A 26,832-nucleotide genomic window follows, 5' to 3' on the forward strand; every position below is an offset into this window, starting at 1 on the left:
TCCAGCCTGGGCGAAAGAGCGAGACTCTGTCTCAAAAAATAAAAATAAAAATAAAAAAGTAAGCATTTCTAGGCCAGGTGCAGTGGCTCACACCTGTGATCCCAGCATTTTGGGAGGCCGGGGCAGACCAATCACTTTAGCTCATGAGTTCAAGACCAGTTTGGGCAACATGGTGAAACCCTGTGTCTACAAAAAAAAATAAAAATTAAAAAAAATAAGGTAAGCATTTCTATTGATGAAATGGAAGAGTAGGGCATTTGAGGCAAAACGTAGAAGATAAGCGCGAAACCCAGGGATGGGTTTTATAAAGAGCTGTAGGCCTGCCTACTAGGTTTGAATGGAATATGTTAGAGTAAGAAGTAAGTGAAGTGGAGTCATTTTAGGGAGAATCTCTGAAGGCCAAGCTAGAGTCTAGAATTTCATTTACACAATTGGCACAAGCAACTGTTTCTGAGGGGGAAAGTTGCATGATGAGTGTTCTCTCATGAGGAGTTAAGCTGCCTGATGTCAAGTGGAGAGATGGATATCACGAACCTGCACCTCTGTTACTACACAGTTCTCTAAATATGGGAGGTTGGGTTTTGCTGTATTTCAACATTCCTCTTTTATTTAATAGAGAAAAAAATACAACTTTATACAATACATGAACTGATCCTGAGGAATGTGAAAACTTAATTTTGCAGGTGAAAATCTGAAAAAGAGAAAGAGGAAGGGGTGTGTGTGTGTGTTGGTGGTGAATGCTAAAGCCATGAGAGGTTGAAGGGCTTGTCTTCTTATGCCAGAAGCCTTCGTGTGATAAAGCCATCGCTCTCGTATCTCAATGAGTTTTTTTTTTTAACACACTTATTTACTGACCCATAAATCTCTACAAACTATAAATCTCTATAAACCATAAATCTCTATAAACTATAAATTTATGACCATCCTTTTTATTTTAAACTGTATATATTTATATTTACATATAAATATATAACTATATATTTATTTTAAACTATAGATTTATGTCTCTATAAATTTATAAACTATAAATCTCTACAAACTATTTTACCTAAATAGACCAGACTCATTTTAATATCATATTCTCGTTAGCTAGAACTCCAAATCTCATTCTATGGTACACCTCCTGAAATTTTTAGGACCCAGTGTGGAAAGTAACTTGAAACCAGCCAAAATGCAGAAACAACTCCAGAAAAATCATAGCACTATCAGGCACAGACAATACATAAATAAATTCATATCAGAGGCGTTGAAAACCCCCAATACAGGACTGGCAAGGTAGCTCACACCTATAATCCCAACAATTTGGGAAGTGAAGGTGGGAGGATTATTTGAGGCCAGGAGTTCAACCTAGCCTGAGCAACATGATGAGACTCTGTCTCTACAAAAAATTTAAAAATTAGCCAGAAATGGTATAGTCCCAGCTACTTGGGAGGCTGAGGCGGGAGGACAGCTTGAGCCAGGACTTCAAGGCTGCGGTGAGTCGTGATTCTGTCACTGCACTCTAGCCTGGGCAACAGAGGGAGACCCTGTCTCTTAAAACAAAAACAAAAAACCCAATACAGTTTCAGAGGAGCATTTTGCCAATATTTAGAGATTATGTGCTAGGAAAGATTATACCCAGAAGCGTAAAAAAGGCACCCTTGCGGCAATGTACAAAATTAAATCAGCGGATAGAAATTATGTGTTATCAAAAGTATGTGATAATCAGAACTACAAATACCAAACAAAATACAAAACCAGGAATGGGAATTAAAGAAAGGTTTTGTGTGTGTGTGTGTTTTATCAAAATTCTCCTAGGGTTGTTTAAAATGCAATCGGTCCATTTGTTCTGAAGGATGCTGACAAATGTGTAATTATCCTGAGGTCCACCATACTTGAAAGTTAATTCACCCTTTCTCAATTCCTCAGCATGGGTGGTTTTCTGTTACAGAAATACCAACACTAAACTTGTGCAACTCCTAAACCACAATATTTAAAAATAAGAAAGTCACTGGAGCTAAATTAGGAGACAAGGGTCCCACTAAAAAAAATTATTTTTAAAGCTACCACACAAAACACGAAGTTTACCCCTTTCAAAGGGATTTCCTTGGGAAAAAGCGTATGAGATAAAATATCGGGGCACATGGCGATTTTTTTAAATTTAAACTTTACGTTGTCCGGAGAGGACAGTTAAGACATTTCCTGTGTGTAGGCTCCACCCTTCTCCGCGAGCAGTTTTACAACCTTCCTCAGCCCTTTCAGAATAACAGCCATTTGTTATGGGTGGGCCTAGGGGGTGCACTCCTCCCTCACACCTTCTTCTATTTTCTCCTAGTTTTGCATTTTTTCTGAGACTACCAGGCGTGGGCTGGCGGTGGAGTGGTGCTGGGTTTTCGGCTGACGATCCCGGTGGGTGCTTTCCCCCTAGGCGGGATGACACAATGAAGCAGGGAGTCCGGGCCAGGGGAAGAGGAGGAGCACGCAGTGAACTCTCCGACCCGAAAACCCAGAGGCCCCTCACACAGACTTAGATAATGAACGCCCCCCATCCCAACCTCTCTATTCACTAGTTGCAAGCGCCCCCAGCTTAAGTTTTGAAAAAAGCAAATTTGACTGCCGAAGAGTTCAAGAGAAATGAACCGAAGAGACACAGAGCCGTTCCCCAGAGCGAAGGGAGCTTCCTCTGAGCTAACTGCCAGAGGAATGCGGCACAGCCCAGCAAATGTTTAAAATCACGTCCTGTTCTGCCTCTTGTTTTCCAGAAAAGTGTCATTACTGTCAACTATTTCACAAGACAAATAAACCAATGAATGAAATATATCCTCCCCCCCTTCCCAATGAAAACATTCTAGGGCTGAGCGGCTTGCTTCCTTCCTCCTCCTCACAGGAACCACATTTGCAGCACTGAGAAGAGTTAAAATAAGAAACACACAGTCCTCGAATACTACTTTTTTACAGTGCGAGAGCCATTCCCAGCCTACTACTGACTCCAACGGCTTCCAAACGGAAGGAGTTCTGTTTTCAGTTAGCAACCTTTTTTCACGTATAAGCTCTGAGACACTGCTGGCCAGGGCCTGCTGGCTGGGCAGGGACAGCTGAGGGCTGCAGGGGCCGCAGGGAAAACAAACAGCACACTGGTGCACACACAGGCTCCTGCTCTCCCTAAAAATATGTTCAGTAAAATACTGGACTCATTCAATTATTTAAGCCTTAAACAGACTCCAAGAAACCTGTAACTGATGCAACTAATCCTACCCATAGCATTGAAATGACAATAACTGGCTTTCATTAGAAATTACATAGCCCACTAAATGGGAAGGGTCTCCCCAACACATCAGAAAAATTAAAATTAAGCTTCTGAATAAAAAAACTAATTTACCGAAGGCTTAGGAACAAAAAGACCACTCACTCCTCCCCTTTGCTATTGTTCTACAGGACTGGGTCTGAGCAGTGCACTTTACACCTTTAAAGCTTCCCAGAGGTAAGAGGCTGGGGGCTGGGAGCCAGAGGCGACCCGGAATCAAATACCTGCATACTAATAAGTCTATAAGTACTGATCTACTGGGATGTAAAATTAGCTACAAGTAAAGAAAATGTGTGTGCAGCAAATATCTGACAACCTAGAAAGCCGAAAGGGTGCTGGAGAGAGAGGGACTCCAAATGGTGGCTCTTCTGGAGAGAAGTATGAGCAACTGCCTTCCCTAAGTCGTGAATGGGGTGCCCGCAGCCAACCACAGGGTCTGGGGCCGAGCTGTGAAGCCGTCCGTCTTCATTAGGGTCACGTACCATATGGCACAAATAAAGCCTCCAAGAAGCCCCGTTGGCACGGCCCTAGGACAGGCCCGGCCTTTGGGAGGGGGCTTACCTTGCAGCTGCTTGAATCTGCCTTCCAGCTGGTTGTAGTTGTAAGGCACCTGCCCCGTGTACGCCGGCGACAGTGGCCCGGAGATGCTAGACGTCCTCTGCAATTCCATTATGTCCAGCGTAACGCCCCGGCGGACTGCGCCCTGGAAATCCCGCTCCAGACCCCTCCCACTCCCATCCAACACGCAGCAGTCTCCGCAGCGCTCGGATCCTTAGGCGAACCCCATTCCGGTCTGCAAGTCCAGCAGGGTGATCTGATAGGAAGTTCGCTGCAGAAGAGTCCACCTTAGCCCGGCGAGGAGTTACCACACAGGCATCTAATTTCTTGGTGCTTTCCCTCCTTCCGTAGCCCTGGCCTGGAAGCTCGAAATAAATTACTGAGACGGAGGAAGAAGCAGAGAGGAGGCGCAGGTTCTACTAAAGAATTCTTAAATATGGCCAATCCTAAGCGTGCCACGGTTGCCGAGCCCGGGAGCTCGCGGGCGCAGCGCGCACACCTCCTCCCGGCTGCCCGCGGCGGCCGCCGGTTTGTAATTTTATCAGGAGCCACTCGCCGTGTGCTCGGCGGTGATGTCACCTGATTAGCATAACAGCATTGTAGGAGAAACGCAGGCTGTACCACGAGGAGGGGCGCGGGGGAGCCTGGCCGATCGGCCCCTTGCCGGTCCTGCACGGTCCGTGGTCGCCCCAGCCGCCCGGCAGCCGCCGACTCAGGGCCGGGCCCTGGACTCGCCGCGGGTCCGAGCCTTGGTGGTGCCTTCCCACACAGAGCTGCTGGAATTACAATCTTTTGTTGAGCCTCATGTAACGGAAAAGTCTCCGATTACTATCACTTGAAAAGGCGAGCGTGCCCGCCGGACGGCCGGGAGAGTGAGGAGCCCCGAGGGTCCCAGGCCCGCGAGGTTCATTCACTCTCCAGCCTCTGCGGAGGTAACGCGGCCCGCACCTGGGCGCGCGCGACGGCCCCAGTGCGCTGGCGCCAACCACGCGGCGGCGGCCCGGCGCGCCACCGGGAAGAAGTCAGACAAAGTCACTCTCAGGGCGCTGTGCAGGGCCACAGACAGGGGACGTGTAAGTTCGGGCTCAGTGAAGCATCTCGACTGACTTACGCTGCCATCAGGGGATATTAAGGCGGTGGTTTCCTGGAATAACACGGGCCTATGATAGGAATTCGACGCAAGGAAGATTTATGGGAACACCGATTTGCAAGGCATTGTGGGAAAAAGGTACACAGGTAAACACGGCCGAGATCCCTGACCTGGAGTTGTTTATGATCCGGTGGGGAGATGAGGGAACCGAAACTACCCTCAAATTCCTACTCTGATTTGTAAAACAAGGCCTCTAAACTTGTGGTCCTCCAAAATTTTAAATCTCTCCTTCCCAGCTTCTTCTCCCACCAATCTCAACCAAAAATGAAATCTTCTACGTAGAAAAGAGAATAATCAAAATGTATTCTCGGAAAATCATTTGACTCTAGTTCTCCCCCCTCTCTCCACCCTCCTGTCCCCCTTTTTCCTCACTACCTAAACAGGCACACAACAAATTACACTTTTGGCATTTCCAGTTTGGAGCCCTGCAGCAATACTCACTGAAGAAGGTAATTTCATTCCTCAGGGATTCCAATCTGCAGTAAAGAGGTGGGCCCCCACCCCGGTTCACCTCAGTCTCCAGGGCACTTTTAATTGAAGTAACTGCATCCTGTCCAGGCTTAGAGTTAAAAGAAACCCAGAGCCTAGCTAACTGTTCAACGCTGAACAACCCCCAACTCCTTCCAGCCACATAACTAGGTTTTTAATACTTCCACATGTCAGCCTTTGGCTTTTGAAAGCCAGGCCCAACCTGGAGGAGAAGACAACATTTCTTATCATCTAAGATGTAGAACATATTTTAAAGCCCCTAAGTGCTGCCAATTCACAATGCTGATGGGAGGCTAGGCAGGGCATTACAAAACACTTGGTCTTGGAAAAAGCACTTGACTAGGATTCCCAAGACCTGAGTTTCCAGTCCTGGCCAAGCCTCTTCATTACCCTATGATCTTAGAAGAAACCCTGGATTCTTTCTAAACCTCAGCTGTCAGACTGAGTAATAATTAATGCCCACCTCCACAGGGTCACTGAGGAGATGATGTGGAAATGTTCTAAAAATTATCATACTCTCAAAATTAAGAATATATTCTTAAAAATGCACCCCTCCTTGCATCCCCCCCCCCCCCACACACACCCTACATCAAGACTACAAAAGAAGTTAAATTGGGAACCGTCTCAATGAAGATCTTTTTAACAAGCGCTTCTTCACAACTAAGTATACTGGTGAAATGGTAAGTCTCTAAGTGTCCAGCTTTGGCACTGAAAATGAGATTACAAAGTGCTTTGCCAAATTATAATGTTTTATTTTTAATCTTTGGGCCACTTAATGAAGAAAGGGAGTCACCACTCATTATCTCCCTTTCAGCTCCCTCTAGTATGGGGTAGTACATGAAATACTTTTTAATTAACCAGGTTGCACATAATATGATGGCAGTGGAGCTGGGACGAGTGTAGCCACATTCAATCCTGCAAAGTCAACACTGAATGAACCACGCAGAGTGAACACATGCAAGTATTAGAAAGATTTGGACACTGGGGAAGGGTTTAATAACCCCATAGGGATCAGAGGTAAGAAATGGAAATCCATTTGGTGTGTTGGGACCAGGGAAGAATAGGACAGATCCCTGATGGCCCATCTGACCACCTCCAGTTCAGCAGTGGGGAGGAGGTAAAGGAAGGCCAGAGGTATTCATTCTTTATTTCTTCAGTGTTTATTGCTCTGTATTTACAGTATTTAATGTATGCAAGGCACACTGCCGGGTGTTTTAGAGGATTCAAAAATGACCAGGAGTGTTGCTAGCCAAAGGAAATGGGACAAATGTGCAAACAGTAAAGTACCAAAAGAATACAGTAAGGGCCAGGGGAGGGCAGCTGTAAGAATTCAGAGGACAAGGAGGACACATCTGCCTTTTGGAGGAAGGCAGGTGGGAAGAACTCTAGGAGGGACTGGCATTTTGATCAGACCTTGAAACACATCAACAGGCTGGAACAAGGGAGAAGCCTCCTCTTAAGCAGCACAGTAAAAGCATGGACACCCAGGAAACAGCACCAGCAAGTGCTGCAGTTTGGCTGGAGGATAAGGAACCGTCAGGCTGGGAGGAAAGCCCCAAAAAGCAAGTTAGAACTAAGCTTGGTCTAGAGCCACTGGAGACTTTTGAGCCAAGGGAGTAGAGGGTGTGGGCTGGACTCTAGAGATGATTAATCTGGAAGTGGTATGTAAGAATGGGCAGAAAGGAGAGGAAATGAAGGCAGCAAGGTCAACTGGGTGGTTAGTCCAATAGTCCAGGTCAAAGGAGCAATCAGATGAAAAAGAATGGGCTGACATAAAAGTTAATCCAAAGGACTTTGGTAACTAACTGTATGTGGATCAAAGGAAAGGGACAAAGAAGACTCTCGGGGTTTCAGAGCTGGCTAGAGGGGTGCAGGGGACAATTGCACATTTCCTTCTAGACAGGTGGAATCTGAGTTATCTGCACTACCACTGGGAGCCATGTCTGGCTGGAGCAGTCAGGGATGTGGAACTAGAGCTCAAAACTGAAGATACAGTCCTGAGTGCAGAGGTTGGAGTTGAGATAGTTGTGGGGTTAAATCTAGGAAAGGAGGTAAGAGGCAAGGGGCTAAGCATGGAGCCCTGGGAAAGGCTTGGGTCTGGGGGGAAGAAGAAAAACCAGTGGAGATGCCAAGAAGTTGCAGAATGAAAATCTAAGGAGAGAGACTCAAAGAGGAAAGAGGGTAGATGGTCTTGAGTGCTGCAAAACAAACTAAAAAATAAAACTTAGAGAAAAGGCATTCAGTGTGCCAATTAGTTGGTCAATTGGGTTAATAAAAGCAAAGGCTAGGTTACAGGGAGTTAGAAAATGAGGAGAAAGGAGGAGGAGGAGGAAGAAGCTATGAAGATGAGACTAGTGAATGAGGGTTATCAGACTCAGGGGAAGATGTTCCAAGGCAGGGCCCAACTGAGCATGTCCTCTGTGCACAGGTTTCAGCCCTAAGTTGGCACAGGTAGGAAAAGGTCAGTGGGAAAATGGCTCAAAGATATGGATGGAACAAATCAAGTGCTGTGGTCTGGTGGAAAGACTCAAGTCCAGAGTCAGGGACTCAGGCTTACCCTAATTTCTGAGTGCCAAGCTATGTAATCTTGAGCAGGTTTCTCATGTTCCCTGGGCCTCTCAATCTTTGTCCACAAACCAAACAGTTTGGAATCTATGGTCATAAAAAATTCCTTCTGGAATTTCTAGTATTAAATGTATTAGTGATTTGGGTTCACCCTTTAGGTCCCAGTTCTAACTGCAGTCCCAGAAATCATCAATCTCCACATAAACTGAAAGGCCATATTAACCAGAACCATCACACTTGGTAGCTTACAGAATGCTTCCATATACTTTTTCTCAAGTGACTAACCCTGTGAGGCAGGTGTGGTCTCCAGTTTGCAACCAAGGTTGAGGTTCACAGAAATACAGTGCCTTGCCCAGGGCCCCAGCTGCTGTACCACGTGTACAGCCAACGTGTACAGCCACGTGTACAGGTCCATGTGTGTACCCCAGCACAGCCAACACATGGACCCCAGATCCACCAAGTCGGTGTGCTCCCCATCTCCCCACCTCTGCTGTTTCTCCTATATGCTCAGAGTATATCCAGCTTACTATGGGTTTCTAAGCTTTTCTGAAAAATCACATGATAAGTGGTATCACGAATAACCTTAAACCTAAGCAGGCCTCTACATGAACCTCTACAACATTTAGTTTTGAGTCAGGATTAGGCACATGCTCTGCTAGTTCACACAGAGCTTGCTGCTTACAGAGTTCTGTGGTTCTGAGTGGGCTTTATTAGGTCTTGTTTGGTTTTGCTCCTCTTCTCATACTTGGTGGACCTGTACACTAAGATTCTATATGACTTAGTATGTGGCAAGGTAAGATTAAGCCTCTGTTTGTTCTAAGAGGCTTTATACAGTCTTGAGGGGAAAGATGGATGCTTTTCCTGCATTACAGCAAGCTTGAGTGGGTAAAACTTTAGATGTTCATTTCCTGAACATCCAGACACTATCAAGACTCAGTATGTCTGGGAGAGGATGTCCAAAATGTCAAAATGTGATGGGATTTCTTCACATTCAACCTTGGGATTTGAAAAACCAATCCAAGAGCTGGGAAAGAAGCGATGGGAACAGGGACAGACAGAAAACAACAAAGTTTCACACAGGATGTGTTTTGCCAAATTCTCTGCTGCTTTCTACTGCCATCTCCACAATTGTCTTTCATTCTCCATCGGTGTCAAATCCCTTGGGATTGGATGACTACAGCCAGTTAATTACTCCTAAGCATTTCTTTATAGGAAACCAAAACAATGCTAAAATAATCCTCTTCCATTAGCATGGCCAGATAGAAAAGCAGCTCCAAACCATGCCACTGCATTTATGCTGCATTAGGCACTGGTTTATATTATGTTTCTGTTTCATCTCTCTAATTCTCTTTCTGTCTTACCTCTCTGGCCCACCCACTCCCTTCCTAGGAACCGCTTGCCCACCTCTCCCACTCTTGAATCCTTAACTGAGATCATTCTTTTCTTTCCACTAACGCCCAAAAAGCCTCCCACTCCCTAACTACTAGTTGCCACCTTCTTTTCTCCCTAAAACCTGCCTCTGTTAAAAACCTAGCCCTGTTTCAATGGAAATTTCCCCACTTACCAGAAAACTCAACCAACTAACCAAGCATACCACTATGAAATCCAGCAAAAAACAAGAGACAGAAGAAATTATATGAAATCTCCTTTTCCCCGCAAAAGAACAATTTTCAAAAGCCCTACTGGCATAGCACATTTGACACTGGTATCTCTATGCCATTGCTACCTGCCTGCCACCTCTTTAGAACGCTCAAGGCCGGGCGCGGTGGCTCAAGCCTGTAATCCCAGCACTTTGGGAGGCCGAGACGGGCGGATCACAAGGTCAGGAGATCGAGACCATCCTGGCTAATACGGTGAAACCCCGTCTCTACTAAAGAATACAAAAAACTAGCCGGGCAACGAGGCCGGCGCCTGTAGTCCCAGCTACTTGGGAGGCGGAGGCAGGAGAATGGCGTGAACCTGGGAGGCGGAGCTTGCAGTGAGCTGAGATCTGGCCACCGCACTCCAGCCCGGGCGACAGAGCCAGACTCCGTCTCAAAAAAAAAAAAAAAAAAAAAAAAATAACGTCTCCTTTTTCCCCAATGGCACCTCCCACTCAAGGCCCATGGCCTGGGCAGCTGGAAGCAGTCAGGAGCACTTCCCCTCCCCTCACAACTCACACTATTCTTAGAAAACCATGGGTGAGACTATGTGAGCATCTGAATCAGGGCTTGGACATGTGAAGCTACAGGAGAAAAGGTGGTTAAAAGCAGACCTGGGGCCGGGCATGGTGGCTCACGCCTGTAATCCCAGCACTTTGGGAGGCTGAGGCAGGCAGATCATGAGGTCAGGAGTTGGAGACCATTCTGACCAACATGGTGAAACCCAGTCTCTATTGAAAATACAAAAATTAGCTGGGTGTGGTGGCGTGTGCCTGTAATCCCAGCTACTTAGGAGGCTGAGGCAGGAGAATCGCTTGAACCAGGGAGGTTGAGGTTGCACTGAGCCGAGATTGCGCCACTGCACTCCAGCCTGGGTGACAGAGCGAGACTCCGTCTCCAAAAAAAAAAAAAAAAAAAAGCAGACCTGGGACCTACGAAGCTGGTTCTGCTACATTTTAATCTTGGTTCTCTGTGCCTGAAAAGTTGGGATGCCAATAATGGGACCAACCTCATAGAGCTGTTTTATAAATTAAGGGAGATAAATGTCTACAAAGATACTATTAAAGTACAGTTCTCATGGCTACAATTGCTAGCCTTTAAACTCCTCGTAGGAGAAATTTCAAAAATTAATTCTGTCCCACTTTTGGCCATCTCTTACTTCACCAAGGAAGCTATCAGCTGCACAATGTTGCAGGTTTCATGTGGAATCACAGACCTTAGGCTGGGAACACAAGACCAAGGCTGGGCACCACCCCTCTGGATTTTTGGAGAGGGGCGTTTCTCAGTGGCAGGACCAATCCTCCCTCTGGGATGTACTGACACACTCCATTCCTTTCTCTTTAACTCAGCCCATTATGCACTGGGAAAGGCATACTCAGAATCACATTTTATAGCAGTGACACCTCAGAGATAACCAGAACACAACACTTACTATGAAACAAGTTACGGAAGTCCTATATTTTAGAAAAGCCAATGTTTATTTGAGGTGGGACTATCAGATTTGATACTTCAGGACTCAAAATAACTAGAAAAAAAATTAAAGAGAGGACGAAAGGTATTTTTCTATCCACAGCAATTACTATCTCTGTTCTGTGAAGGATATGGATGGTTCTTTATCCCTACACCTGTCCCCTATTTCCCCCCCCACCCATAAAACCATCTAAGTATACAGCCGAATCTGAAATAGCAGGGCAAAGCTGGTTTCCATTTATATCCTTTCCGTTTCTTGCCTAACTGGTCATATCAGACCTGAATAAAAAACACCTGAGATCACTGCTGAGCAGGAGAAAAACGGCAAGTTACACTGGAAACAAGCACCCAAGGTCCTGAGGAAGGAATGTAGTTTATTGAATCTTCTACCCCAGCCAAACCTTTCTGCATTCTTATCGTGTCTGTTATCTACACATGCAAAGCTTCCCTGCACAGACAAAAGAATGCCCTGGTCCAGAGGCCCCGGCTTTGGCAAACAGGTGTTGCTATGCCTGTGAATGTAACAGTAGCCAGAGCCAGGGCTGGGCTCCTCTGCTGCAGGTAGAGTGGTTTAAAGGAAAATAACATCTAAGGAATGCAGTTGGGGCCAGGCCTGCTCTAGCCCAGAGTTCTTGGTTCTGCTTTTCACCTCCAACATCGAGGGAAACAGTTGACACACACAGGTAGGTGTTCACAGCCATCAAGCCAGAGTTTTATGACAGTGATATGGGGCAGTAAGAAGATACTGTTCCCTGGGTAGCAGAGCTCATGGGAAAGAAATGGGTAAGGAATAAAGACAAATCTATTCTTTGTGAAAACAGGACTCTGGGCCCTGCCCTCAAGTATATTCACACCCATATTACCTTTTCCAGGAGCTGTGAAGAGAAAATGTGAAAAGGGCAGGTAGGATAGGCACCTGGAGAAGGAAGGAGAAAAGAGAAAGGTGGGAGGCATGCAAATCTCATCATCAAGACATACTCCTCCTCTACAGAGAACCAAAGTCAACTCATCCGATACGTTCTCAGCCCCAACCATGGGCATAGACTATTTGGAGGGACTCATGACATAGAAGTGATTTCGTCTCTGCAGGGACCTTTAACCTAGCTGAGGAAATCAGACACACTAGGACACACGTATACACAAACACAAGGGTGTAATACATAACAAATAACAGGTTAGTGACAGTACCAGCTATTGATAGTTACAGTAAGTACCATTCTAAATTAAGCAACAACTACATTTCTCTACTTGGCTGAGAAAATATCAGAGCAGAGCAGGATTTCTTCCACATAAACACTCTCTGTTCCTATTCCGTCTTACCTGTGCAATTTTAATGTTGCTTCTAACCAAATCCCTGCTGACGTGTGCCATTCTAACATGAGAGTGTAGGTAGTGTAACTGGGGGTGTGAGGTGTTTCTTGCTCTTTGAAAAACACGTCCCGATTACCCAGCTGCAGGGATATGGAACAACGTGTGCAGCCCTAGCGTGTTAAAATGTGAAATTTTTTTTTTTTTTGAGACAGAGTCTCGCTCTGTCGCCCAGGCTGGAGTGCAGTGGCCGGATCTCAGCTCACTGCAAGCTCCGCCTCCCGGGTTCCCACTATTCTCCTGCCTCAGCCTCCCGAGTAGCAGGGACTACAGGCACCCACCACCTCGCCCGGCTAGTTTTTTGTATTTTTTTTTAGTAGAGACGGGGTTTCACCGTGTTAGCCAGGATGGTCTCGATCTCCTGACCTCATGATCCGCCCGTCTCGGCCTCCCAAAGTGCTGGGATTACAGGCTTGAGCCACCGCGCCCGGCCTAAAATGTGAAATATTTTAAGGGTTCAGTCATTTCTTCCTCCTCAGCACCTGAGCTTCTGCTGATCTCTCACTGAGATAGCACAGCCTCCCTGCATAAGACTTTGCTAGGCAGCCATTGCTGGGCACAGGCCCTGAATAATTCATGGACAGCCCAGTCACTTAGGAGCGCCAAGGCCCGCCAGCTGCCTAGTAAGTAGGAGGCAGGCTCCAGACTTACTGTAAAATAATTAAATACTATAGCTACCTCTGAGACCTTTACAGACACCATAAAACACCCTTCCCTCTTTTCTTTATCTCCTCATTTTAAACCAGGTAATTTCTGGCAGGATGAAAGTACACCTGACTTTTACTGTAAGGAAGACAAGTCCCAAGGGGTGGGGAGAAAGTGATGTCCTCAAACAAGTGCATGACCAGGATGGCTTGCTCAGGCTACTGAGATGGCACAGGCAAAGACCAGATACTGTGCCTGACACAAGACAGATGCTCAATAAATGTCTGTCCCCATCTCTTCCTATGAACTGTCCCCTCTGCTCCAACCAAACTGATCAGTGCCCCCCCGTCTTGGGTTTTCCATGCCTCTGCTCTTGGCACTCCCCTCACCTCTTCGTCCCAAGTCCACTCATCCTTGAAGCCCCAGCTCAAAGCCTTCCCTCCTCTAGGAAGGCTTCCCAGATTACTCAGCTGGGATGATGGCTCCTTCCTAGAAACACTACACCAGCACTGTCAGCCTCCCTCATCCAGTATATATCATACACTCTATGAGAGCATTGCTTATCTCTTCTTGTGTACCAGTCTTATCTGCTTAATTAAAATAATAGAAAGTGCACCAGACACAGACTCAAGAGAAGAGAAGAGCACACTCCATTCTCAGCTTTTAACACTGACTGGCTATGTGACCATGAGCCGTTCGCTTGGCTTTTCCAACGTTTCCCCTAAAATCAAAGGATCAGAAATAGAAAATCTCTAAAAACTGGTATATACATACAACAGAATCTGACTTAAAAGCAAAGAAATCCTGTCATATGCTGCAGCATGAAGGACATAATGCTCTTGGAAAATATTCTACGATGTTTTAGGACAGATACAAGTCTTTTTTTTTTTTTTTTTTTTTAGACAGAGTTTCACTCTTATTGCCCAGGCTAGAGTGCAACGGCATGATCTTCGTTCACTGCAGCCTCTGCCTCCAGGGTTCAAACAATTCTCCTGCCTCAGCTTTCCGAGTAGCTGGGATTACAGGCACATGCCACCGTGCCCAGCTAATTTTTGTATTTTTATTACAGATGGGGTTTCACCATGTTGGCCAGGCTTCTGACCTCAAGTGATCCACCCTTCTCAGCCTCCCAAAGTGCTGGGATTACAGGCGTGAGCTGCCGTGCCCGGCCAAATGCAAGTCTTACAGAACCTTCACCCCATACCCCCAGCCCAGTTCTTTAAGGAACAGTTCAAAATGATTTAGCCATTTCTGAAACCTGAACATTGATGAAACTCTGTGAGGGAGGTAGCACCATATGGTAAATCACAGAGCCTAGGTAACACCCCCTCATCCATACCTTAATCCTTCACAGTTAGAAGATGATAGCTAAAAGTCCTAACAAGTGTCAGAAGTTCCTTTTAAAACTTCCTCTATCTAAGCCAACCATCTCATTTATAGTAAGAAAAATGAGAAATGAGGCACGGAGCTGTGTGCCCAGAGTTACAAAGCAAGCTACTGGCATGCTGGTGATTAGAAGGCAGGCCTTCTGAATTCCTGCTGCCATTTCTAGAGCAAATCTGAAGGTAGAGAAAGCTAAGGACAAAGGATATAGCATGCATTTCTCATGCCAGTCAATGAAGTGGGCCCAGGGTTTGGAATCAGGGAAGACTCACTGCCTTCCAGCATCCAACACAAAGGTGGAGCCAAAAGGCCTGTCCTGAGTGCTAGATGAGTGATATCTTTTTATGTTCTCTGATGTCCAACTTGCACCAGCTCAGAGAGAATGACAGCCCAGGATGTGGTACAAGCACAGCTTCCATCTCATCCTTCCAGCCCAGTGTAGAACCATACACAAAGCTGGCCTCAGCAAATTTTGTTGTTTAAAAACCCTTTTTCTCAGTTTTATACATTGACTTTTCCTTTATTATTCTTATGGTGTCCTAAGGGAACAGCCTACTCAGGAGGCATTTTAAAAAAATACCTGTTTGGGAGGCCGAGAAGGGCGGATCACGAGGTCAGGAGATCGAGACCATCCTGGCTAACACGGTGAAACCCCTGTCTCTACTAAAAAATACAAAAAAACCTAGCCAGGTGAGGTGGTGGGCGCCTGTAGTCCCAGCTACTTGGGAGGCTGAGGCAGGAGAATGGCGTAAGCCCGGGCGGCGGAGCTTGCAGTGAGCTGAGATCTGGCCATTGCACTCCAGCCTGGGAGACAGAGCGAGACTCCGTCTCAAAAAAAAAAAAGAAAACCTGACAAATGGATTTATTCATCACAACTAGAATTTTAATGACAGGTGAAGAATGAAGAGAAAGAAGAGAAAGACTAAGCTCTTTTCTAATACCTGCCAAGCTCACCTGTAACTATCTCTCCACTCACCTATTTTCATTACTATTTTTATCATCAACACCTTAATCACCATTATCCTTTTAACTACCATTTACCAAGAAAAACACAACTTGAGACCATGTTGGTGCCTTTTTCCCATTATACCATATTTTGATAACATTCTAAAAGCTTCAGTAAAGGATGTGGAGAAATTGGAACCCTTGTACGCTGTTGGTAGGAATGTAAATGGTGCAGCTGCTGTGGGAAATAGTATGGAGGTTCTGCAAAAAATTAAAAATATAACTACCATATGGTCCAGCCATCCCCCTTCTGGATATATATCCAAAAGAATTGAAAGCCGGATCTCAAAGAGACACTTGCATTCCTATGTTCATTGCAGTATCATTCACAATAGCAAGAGGTGAAAGCAACTCTAATGTCCATCAGTGGATGAATGGATAAACAAAATGTGGTATACACATAGAATATTACTTAAAAAGAAGAAAATTCTGTCATATGCTACAACATGGACGAAGCTTGAGGACATCATGTTAAATGAAATAAGCCAGTTGGAAAAAAAACAAATACTCATAATTCCACTTACATGAAGTATCTAAACTCATGGAAAGAGAAAGTAGACTGGTGGTTGCCAGGAGCTGGGGGAAGGCAAACGTGGTGAGTTATTGTTTAATGGGTGTAGAGTTTCAGTTTTTCAAAATGAAAAGGGTCTAGAGATCTGATTGCACAACAATGTGAACATAGTTAACTCTACTGAAGTTACATTTAAAAATGGTTAACATGGTAAACCTTATGTGTGTTTTTTTTTTTTTTTTTTTTTTTTGAGACGGAGTCTCACTCTGCCGCCCGGGCTGGAGTGCAGTGGCCGGATCTCAGCTCACTGCAAGCTCCGCCTCCCGGGTTCACGCCATTCTCCTGCCTCAGCCTCCCGAGTAGCTGGGACTACAGGCGCCCGCCACCACGCCCGGCTAGTTTTTTGTATTTTTTTTTTTTTTTTTTTAGTAGAGACGGGGTTTCACCGTGTTAGCCAGGATGGTCTCGATCTCCTGACCTCGTGATCCGCCCGTCTCGGCCTCCCAAAGTGCTGGGATTACAGGCTTGAGCCACCGCGCCCGGCCGTGTTTTTTTTTTTTAACCACAATTAAAAATGAATTTTAAAAACATACTTCAGTAAAGACAAGGAATGCACCACTGGGCAGGGGAAGAAACAGCAGCTCTAAAGCCACATGATCCCCACCTATGACGTTGAAGCTCAAACCAAACATTCTCAAATGCTGTCAACCAACACATTGATCTCTCCAAGTCCTATCTTCCACCCTTAGGAAAAAAGTTATTTACTCAGAATCCTGCCAACTCTCATTTTTACAACAAAAGGCCTCATTAATTAGTTACTGCCTCCCAGCCTCATATTTGTGTGCAGTGCAGTAGTTTATCACAGTTTATCCATTTCCCACAGAGTTGTCACTACAGTCAGACCTCATGATCTCGACAAACCCAACCTTCATGAAATTGTTTAAAAACTTTATTTTTCAGTCAGCATCTTTGAGATTGAGTCCTCAAAACACAGGGGAAATAAACTGGTAGTTTAGAAATAGTAGGAATGCATCATATTCAAGCAGGCAGGTACACATTTACACAACTTAGGAGTGAGTGTATGCACATATACAGGAGAATGCCTACATGTAAACAGATCACTTTAACAGATATCGGACAAGTTCTTCTTACTCCGAAGGTTTTGTGATACCCTCATCATCAACTATCCTGAAACACTTAGACTTGCCCAGCCAGCTAAAGAATACTGATATCCTGTCAATGTGGGTACATACATAGTTTGCTGTTACAAATAATTTTCTCATAATAAGGGCTTAGGAAGCAACAGACCAAGGTTCTTACTGATCAAAAAATTGTCCTTGTAGTTGGCCTATTAGAGATCATGGAAGGGCAAACGGCAAAAAACAGGAAAGAGGTCTGTAATTTGTAGTGATTATAATCAAAGTTACACTAGTTCTTGTTAATAACACTCTACAAGAGCCTGCATTTCTGACTCATCAAACATAAAACATTATCAAAAATTAACATGAGACTAGGTCTTGAGTCAGAGTCACAGGGCATTATTTCCTGGAGAAGGACAAAGGTTGCTATCATTCCTGTACCAATACACACTCTGTGTCTTACTGTGTACACAGAAACCACCAGGAAAAGATGCCAAAACTTACCTTGGTAACAACGGCCCATTAGCGTGCTAACTCCTTAAGAGCATATACATAATCTTAGAGGTCTGAGGGCCCTCAGAATCCATCCAGCACACCCCCTTGTTTTTCAGATAAGGACACTGAGACAGAGAGGCTGGATGGAGTTCTCTAAAGTCGAGCTAGAAAAGCCCAGTGGACTCCCAGAGCTCCTGATTGCAGTAACAGTACTGACAATGCCCCCTACCCACCACCATCTGAATCAATTTTTGTACATGCGATCAAAAAGCTTTGTAATCTAAAAATAGTTTTGCTAGATTTTAATGTCCATCTGCCAGCTTTTTCTAATGGTAGGTTAGCAATAGAATAGTAGGCATGTTAAATAAAGCACTCAGCTAGTATCTATCACTTAGTGGGGTCTCTGGGTACCTTTGCTTATTTAACTTTATCCTTCCTTAAATAAAAGTTTACTCCTTTTCTTTTCTTTTCTTTTTTTTGAGATGGGGTCTTGCTCTGTTGCCCAGGCTGGAATGCAGTGGCATAATCTTGGCTCACTGCAAGCTCCGCTCCGCCTCCCGGGTTCACGCCATTCTCCTGCCTCGGCCTCCCAAGTAGCTGGGACTACAGGTGCCCACCACCACGCCCAGCTAATTTTTTGTGTTTTTAGTAGAGACGGGGTTTCACTGTGTTAGCCAGGATGGTCTCGATCTTCTGACATCGTGATCCGCCCACCTCGGCCTCCCAAAGTGCTGGGATTACAGGTGTGAGCCACCAAGCCCGGCCAAGTTTACTCCTTTTCATATATACCCAGTAATGGAATTTCTGGGTCAAATGGTATTTCTAGTTCTAGATCCTTGAGAAATCACCACACTGTTTTCCACATTGAATTAATTTATATTCCCACCAACAGGGTACTATAAAGACACATGAACACGTATGTTTATTGTGGCGCTGTTCACAATAACAAAGACTTGGAATCAACCCAAATGCCCATCAACGATAGACTGGGTAAAGAAAATGTGGCTCATATACACCATGGAATACTATGCAGCCATAAAAAAGGATGAGTTCATGTCCTTTGCAGGGACATGGATGAAGCTGGAAACCATCATTCTAAGCAAACTATCACAAGGACAGAAAACCAAACGCCACATGTTCTCACTCATAGGTGGGACTTGAACAATGAGATCATTTGGACACAGGGCGGGGAACATCACACTCTGGGGTCTGCTGGTGGAGGGACAGTATTAGGAGAAATACCTAATGTAAATGATGAGTTGATGGGTGCAGCAAACCAACATGGCACGTGTATACATATGTAACAAACCTGCACGTTGTGCACATGTACCCTAGAACTTAAAGTATAATAAAAAATAAAAACAAAAAAAATGAAAGTTTACTCCTTTTCAAAAACTTTGTTCAAGTTTGTTTGTATAGCCTACCAAAATCCTAGATAAAATGTATCTAGGATACATTTTGTATCTCTGTATCTTAATATTCATATTGCCATATCTTTTTGGTGTAGTATTTAGTACAAATAAATGTTTGACATTTTTAATAGGTCACTTAGGCCTCCTATTTTAAATTGGTCATGTGTATCTCTTGTGCTTGATAGTCAGAAACAAACAGACAAAAATGACCCTGTAAATGTATCTGATTCTGAACTCTAAACCTTTTTGTTAAGTTTAGGCAAGGTCTGGCTCTTCGGGGAAAGGTTTAATAAGTTCAATCACCACCACTCTGATGTCACAAATGAGACACTTGAGGTATCTCAAAGTCTTACTCATAATTTTCTAATATGGAATAATTGTAGGGAGAGGTACAAGATTTTCCCCCCATTAATTAAAGGGTATTCAGAGCCCTACAAATACTTACATGAAGGAAGGCAATTTCCAAGAAGGTTGGAAAAGGCAGGTCAAAGATAGGCATCAGAAGCTTTCAATTACTGCCCTGGAACCCAGAAGACTCTGATTTATATTACCACTAGAGCAAGCTGGGGTAAACAACAACCTGATTCAGAAAATCTCAGACTGAAATCTGTAACATGGGGGATAATGCTTTCCAAAGACTTCTATTAGTATTATAGTAATGTTCTATAATGTTCTCCAAGATGAAAGTGATACACACATTTTAAGTATTATAAATAATCCTGCTGGAAATTTAGTAGTATTTCTTCTTCATTATCCCTTTATACCAAACTACAGCTGTCTCAACAAGAGGAACAGAGCACTAAAGCTAACTAACCCCCATGAAGGACCAACCCTCTTCCGGTAAGAGCCAGACTGTCTGACTTGGATTTTTCTACACTGACCACGTCTCTCTCCCTCCAACCTCAGTCATTTGTTTTTGGGGTGGGAGGGGGGGCCAATTTATCAAAAGTTTAAAATATTTTTATTGTATTTTTCCATTAAATCATTCTCTCAATAAATGTTTAGGATTACGCAGGATCATTTTAATGTACACTGAGCGTGAATCTGAAACAGGAAAGTACAGTGAGAGAAGATACAAATGCAAAGGCCATATTAATTTTTTAAATTAAAAAAAAAAGTCTTTTTCAGTGTTTTTCCTGCTTCCCAGGAGAAGGACTGAGAGTCACAAATGCCCTCTAAACTTCATAGCAAACAAAACCACAGGTCCCCAGTGTCATCAGGCCATCAGAACATGTGCCCTTTGAATGTTCCTGACTCCTCCTTGGCTTCTCCTCATCTTTCCTTGCATGAATGCAATATTTCTCAATATGGAAGGCCTCTTTGCAGGGAGGAAACAGGAGCCCTCCCTTCAAAAGATTTATTTCCATAATGAAATGTTGTAATTAACACTTCACATGCATGTTCACTGTGTGCACACACCGAGCTAGGCATCTTCCACATTATTTTAAGTTCCCACAACAATCCCATAAGGTGGATATTAGCCTCCATCCTAAAAGAGTCACTTGCCCACCATCACACAGCTAGTAGGCGACAGAGCAGAGACCTCATGTGGGACCCCAGGCCTCTGAAGCCATTCTTCCTTCCTTCTTCAGCATCAGCCCCGAGATTGACAGTCCTGGATAACTGAATCCAAACCCAGGAACACTCAGGTGCTCCAGCCCTGGGAGGACCTCCCAAGTGTATTCAGACAGGCAGACCGAGAGAGCCTCAGGGCCTGTACAGTTTCCAAAGGCTGGACAGAATACGGACAAATATGAGCTAAGAAAAACATAATCCTAAAAACTAGAGGCCACATGATAAAGGGGGGAAACATTCTAAGCAGTGGCCTGCCTTGCAGATTTGTGACCAAAATACCTCACGACCCTCATCTATCCCAAGCATCCAACATCCAGAGGTTTCATAGAACCCAAACCAAATTCCTCTTCCTTCCTCTTCCCTTTCCCATCCCCTTGGAGAGCATGTCCTAGGGAGTCTAATTCAACAGTTGAAAAGGCCCTGCTTTCTCAAGCCCTCAGCCACAATCTCAGCTTCAGGGCCTTGTTTCTTCCCTGGAAGAACACAACAGTCCCCTAAAATGGTGTTCCTCCCTCCAACTCCCCTCCTCCCTGTGCCTTCCTTTACAGTGTCCCCAGAGGGATCCTTCTGAGACAAATTCTGCATCAGTGGTTCTCAGGGGCAGTCACAAGGGCCTTGAGCCTAGGGGAGGGTCCTCTGCCACTTCTAGCGTAACTCCAAGTTGGTAGTTTTACATATTGAGATTAACAAACAGTTTTCTATTTGAAAATAAAAATTATCCTGAGCTAGATTCTGGAAACCACTGGCCTACAGGATAAAGGCTAAACTCTTTGGCACCACAGCCCTCCTTGTCCACTCCTATAGTCCTACCCTGAGCTCCTTCTGCAGCTCTTCCCGTGGCTCCTTGACACAGCCAGGCATGTTCAGGCCATTCATGGCACCACTTGCTTGGCCCGAAATCCCTTTCGTCTACTGACATCAACTCTCCTCGGTGAAAACTGAAAATCTTTTCTGCTGACCACAGACTTGTTTTCACTTAATCACCTAACTGTATTTCTACCACTGATCACAGTGCCTGGCACATAGTAAGTACTCAAATATTTCACTCATTCATTCACTAATAAATGAATGAAACAAAATCAGTAAGCACTCATTCTAATAAAGCTTAAAAATAAAGAGATCACTTAGGTGTACTTTGAAATGTACTTAACTACCACAGGGTATTCCAACACTATGTAATAAAATTGAATTAATAGATCAATACTAGCATTTTAAAAAATGGAATAGAATAGAAAGTATCAGAGCATCTCACGTGGTGCATGTAAACACGACTTGGTGAAATTTAAATGTGTGTGGATACACACAAATACCTTCATAAACATATATTTATGTGTAAGTATATTCTCAAATATACATACATTGATGTGTGTACTATGTTGACATATAAAATATATTTCTTACTGATAGGGTTGAAAATTGTTTCCTTCAAAATCACAAGTCAGTTATAGGTTACATCTCCATGAGTACTCTGAAGTCATCCATTCAGTTTTTCAAAACATAGAAACATCATCACCCATCATAAAATTCAGTTCGGACAATAATTGTGTTGTGTGTGTCAATTAAAATGGCTCCCTGAATGTTAGGGAGTTAAAAAGAAAATCCACACGTGGGCATGCCTGAAGATTACGACTGATTAAATGAATGCACAAAGAAAGCTGCACGGGAACACCTGTTAATTCAGTGTGAGGGGTTTTAGGTTTCGTGTTAGTATCAAGTGCATCCTCCAGCCTCGCCTCTCCTCCATCCTGTATTTCTCAAGGCAGTCTTGAATGCCTCTACATTATTTACAAGCATCCATACTAACACTGGCCTTCCTTCAAATGCTTGGAGACAATGAGTATAATTCCACAGACACTGTGTGTAGGGGCCCAGGGCAAACACTAGAGGCACACACAAATCCTCTGCAGTTCCAGGTATAAAAGTGTGTATGTTCACAGTAGAGACATGTAACGGGGCTAATAGATTTGGTCTGTAGGTTTACTTCTCCAAAATCAGAACATAAAACAGCTTTGGGACTGTCAATCCATGGAACTGTCAAATATATGTCCCTGGCTAGAGAAAAAGGTAATAGCTAACTGGAGAGCCACACTGGCCAAATAACATACTGCTAGTGCCATGGATTTAGGAAGTTACTAGATTGTTTTTCTTGTTATTAACCACAGGAAAAAAGGCTTAAATTATACATCAGTTAAAATGACGATAACATTCTCCTCCACTTGTGCTCTAGAGTGAGGGGCAGATGAATGGCCTTTGGTGCTGCAGCAAAATAGAGTTAATCTATATACAAACTACTACAATTTTAACATTCCATTCCCTATCTTGCTTGGTCACTATAGTCACCTATACTCTATGTCCTTGTCACAATACAGTACTCCAGGAAAACTGTGGCCAACATCTGGAAAAATGAACCATGAAATTCTCAAACTCCAACTGCTAACATCTACTCCAGGCTAATGATGACAGAGAAAAACACAGGCAAACTGCAGGCCAACCTTGGGAAGATAGTTTCTTCAGAGATGCCCTCTACTGAGTGTCCCTGATATCCAAGGAACATGGAAGGTAAAGAGACAAAGGTGGAAGAGCTCCAGAAACATCCCAGTGACCTAAGAAAGGAATAGAAAACTAAAGAAATCTTCAGTTTTAGTTCTTTTAACCAAAAAGGGTAAAAACCCTTGGGTGAGATACCTGGAGCATAAAAGGAGGCAGGGGCCAAAGCCACAGTAAAGGACTTCTGAGTCATTGTGTAATGGCTTCTACTAAGCTAGCAAACAATGCCTTCAATTTCCCAAACCATTTCTACCAAGTTAACCTCGTACAGATACTGCCAGAATGAAAATCTAAGACAAATACTCTGGTAGGAGAAAGATTAAACTCCAGAATTCCATCAATCAGCTGGTCTTACTTCTGTTTATTACTAGAAAAGAAACATTTGTCTTAGTTCAGACTGCTAAAACAGAGTACCATAGACTGGGAGATGAGCCGACAACCGTTTCTCTCTCACAGTTCTGGAGGCTGGAAGTCGGGGTGCAGCATGGTCAGGTTCTTGGTGAAGGACTTCTTCCTGGTTTACATACAGCTATCCTCTCAGATTCTCACATGGTAGAGAGAAAGATCATTTCCCATGTCTACTTTATAAGGGCACTAATCCCATTCATGAGGGCTCCACTTTCACGACCTAATTACCCTCCAGAGATCCCACCTCCTAACACCCTCATGTTGTGGGTTAAGATTTCACCATATGAATTTGAGTGGGAGGACATAAACAGTCGCCCATAATAATGTTTTCAATAAGGTACACAGAGTCCATGCACAATGGCTCACACCTGTCATCCCAGCACTCTGGGAAGCTGAGGTGGGCTGATTTCTTGAGCCCAGGAGTTCAAGACCAGTCTGGACAACATGGCCAAACTTTGTCTCCACCAAACAAATATAAACATTAGCTGGGCATGGTGGTGTGTGCCTGTAGTCCCAGCTACTTGTGAGGCTAAGGTGGGAGGATGGCTTGGGTACGGAAGGTGGAGGTTGCAATGAGCCAAAATCGCACCACTGCATTCCAGCCTGGGTGACAGAGCAAGACCTTGTCTCAAAAAAAAAAAAAAGCACACAGAAAATATCTCAAAAGATTCACATCAAACTTTTAAGAGGAATTATCTTTAGGGAGAAAGATGGGAAAAGGTTTGGGGAAGGAGAAACATTTATTGTCCACTTCTGTAGTATTTGAACTTTTTTTTTTTTTTTTTGCAATGCATGCATTGTAATGTACAAAGTAATACATTATTTTATAATGCATGTTAATGTAAAATTATTAAACACAAAGAACTCTTTAATAGGTATCACAAAAATTAGGCAGAAATTTTCCCCAGATGAAGTGATAATTAATAGCTCTAACCATGAATGAGTTCTTCAGTCTGACCAGCACTCAATAAAAAGCAGAGGTGCATTCAGACTTAGGTGAGGTGCTGTAGGGAATGTGGAAACAAACGTTACCACTGTCACTGTCTTCAAGGAATTTCGTCATCAGCTGGAGGGAGATTATGGATACACCCGAGTACACACATGACTCTAATAAGACACAGAGAAAACGGGGTACAGAACAGCAAGGGCCAAGGAAGTTTCTTGAAGAAGAAAGGTTACTGTGAACCATACAGGCAAGAGGGCTCCCGGCCAGGGCTGGAGCTCAGGGTGGAGGCAGTGGGGACCGCTTGGGTTTCCTGCAAACTTAGAGTGAACCAATAGGTAAACATGCAACATAAGGGCGGGCTGAGACTCCGCAAATGGCCCAGCATCTCTGACTTCAGTCCATCTGTTTCTTAGCATGCCTAAAGACACAATCTTGTGACTAATAAGGCAACTTCACATACATGGTCAAAAAGTCTAAGGCGTCTGCAGAAATTTAAACCTGAATGGCAAAATTCTTATCAGCCTCACCCAGTAACATGTACCCATCACTGAATTATGTCATTATCTGAGAGTTCTGAAAATTCAGAGGCTTGCAGCAAAGAAGTCAAAATTTAGAGCTCAGCAAATTCCCTTGAAGATTAACTAATAAAAATACAGAAGAAATAAGAATTGTAGAAAACAGATGTATTTCTCAACCAGAGGATGAAAAGGCTAAGATTCAGGTTTTCGGGAAGTATCACAACTTTTTTTACATAAATTCATTGCTTACTTTATACACATTGCCTGTTTCCCCAAAAGAGGTTACATGTGAGTAAGGAATGTGTATTAATAGAGTACTTATGTCACTGTACGGCTAAAGAATCTAGAATGGCACTCTAATACCAAGCACCTGTCATGCTTTCAGAGTGACGCTTGGTTCTTGAGAATCCAAAAAAGCAAGCTTGGGATAGACTGTTTCCAAGTTACAACATCAACCACACATATTCACAAGACAATAACTTCAGTGCAAACGAAACACCATATTAAAGGCATATTCTAAAGACTGAAATGCTAATGTTTCTCTTTGTTAATTTTGTTTATTCAAAAATCTCAAAAGAAACTGTCCATTATTGGACTCCCTTTTTTTTTTTTAAGTAAGCAACCAAATATGGTAAACATCACCTTGCATTTTATAAAATGTCTTTTTCTCCGAATCAAGAACATCACTCTATCTGAAAATGTGTTGTAAACATTCATTGCCACTTACTGTCATCTTCCCAGCAAACTTTCCCCTTTGGGGAAACAGCTCCATGTGGTTCCAGGGAGAGATGCCATGCTCTTACGTCCCTCCACACTCCAATCTCTAGTTCATTGCTCTAGACATTTGAGTAAAGCCTGGTAAATTACAGCCTTTCTCCCAAACACCCCTAATATTTCCAACTGGAACCAGAAAAAATGGAAGGTGGTGGAGAGTGAAGCCCAGGAGCAGTGGGCAGCCATGTTTCCTGTCATCTAGAAGACTACCTACAAGGGGCAGAGACAGAAGCCCACTTACACAAGGTCACTAACAACAAGAGACAGAGAGATGAAAAGCCTTAATTTCTGCTGTCCCAGGGGCCCTTCACTCTTTCTTCAGATTGGCTATTTAGCCCTTCCCTTGATCATCCAAGAGATACTCTATTCTCTTTCTCCCAAAGTCCTAATATAAAATGCCTTCCTCCACCCCACCACAATTCTTCTGCATTAGGCATGCCAATGATACCCTCCAACTGCCAGTCAGATGCCCTCTGAGCTGTGGATGGATGGAGCTGATGTGTTCTGTACATATGGCTTCCAGCTCCTCACCAATGTTTGGGGACACCTCTTCTGAAGGCAGCCATTCTAAGAATCCAGTTGGCCATGACCTGGTACAAAAGGATCTTCCAGGTCAATCAGAACCCCATCTCCATACCCAGCCTTACAGACATCTGAAATAGAGGAAACAAGGATATTCGGTCATTTAGCAATGAGGACAAAAGACAAAGGATAGGCAAGAGCTGGGGTTGGAACGACAGTATGCCAAAGCCACATGTGAGCTGAGTCAAGGAGGAGCAGATACTAAGTAGAGGGTGCCAATGAATGAGGCACATGGCCCATTAGAAACATAAGTAATGCCTCCAGCCCCACAGTAGCCACTGTCACATAGATTTTTCAGGGCTCATTTGCATGACACTTTGTAATAACTCTCTTGTATGTATGTATGCATTTATTTTTTAAAGACAGGGT

At 44.0% G+C, this 26,832-nt stretch overlaps 1 protein-coding gene across 6 annotated transcripts in view; it reads right to left on the reverse strand.

The window, feature by feature from the left end:
- The window catches only part of SPTBN1 (spectrin beta, non-erythrocytic 1), a 213,945-nt gene that overhangs the window by 107,544 nt on the left and 79,569 nt on the right, over positions 1-26,832 (reverse strand). The window contains exon 1 of one of the 6 annotated variants that reach the window (XR_004428293.1): positions 3,845-4,341. The exons of 4 other annotated variants lie outside the window; for them this stretch is intronic. Coding sequence is in view for 1 of the 2 variants with exons in the window: in XM_033175702.1 (XP_033031593.1) it covers positions 3,845-3,953 (109 nt within the window). In the remaining variant the exon portion in view is untranslated. Of the gene's footprint in view, positions 1-3,844; positions 4,368-26,832 lie in introns of those variants that run through there. One more of the 6 variants, XM_033175702.1, reaches the window with a different exon arrangement.

Source organism: Trachypithecus francoisi, unplaced genomic scaffold, assembly GCF_009764315.1.
Source record: "Trachypithecus francoisi isolate TF-2019V2 unplaced genomic scaffold, Tfra_2.0 Lachesis_group17, whole genome shotgun sequence".
In the NCBI taxonomy this organism is placed as follows: domain Eukaryota; kingdom Metazoa; phylum Chordata; class Mammalia; order Primates; family Cercopithecidae; genus Trachypithecus; species Trachypithecus francoisi.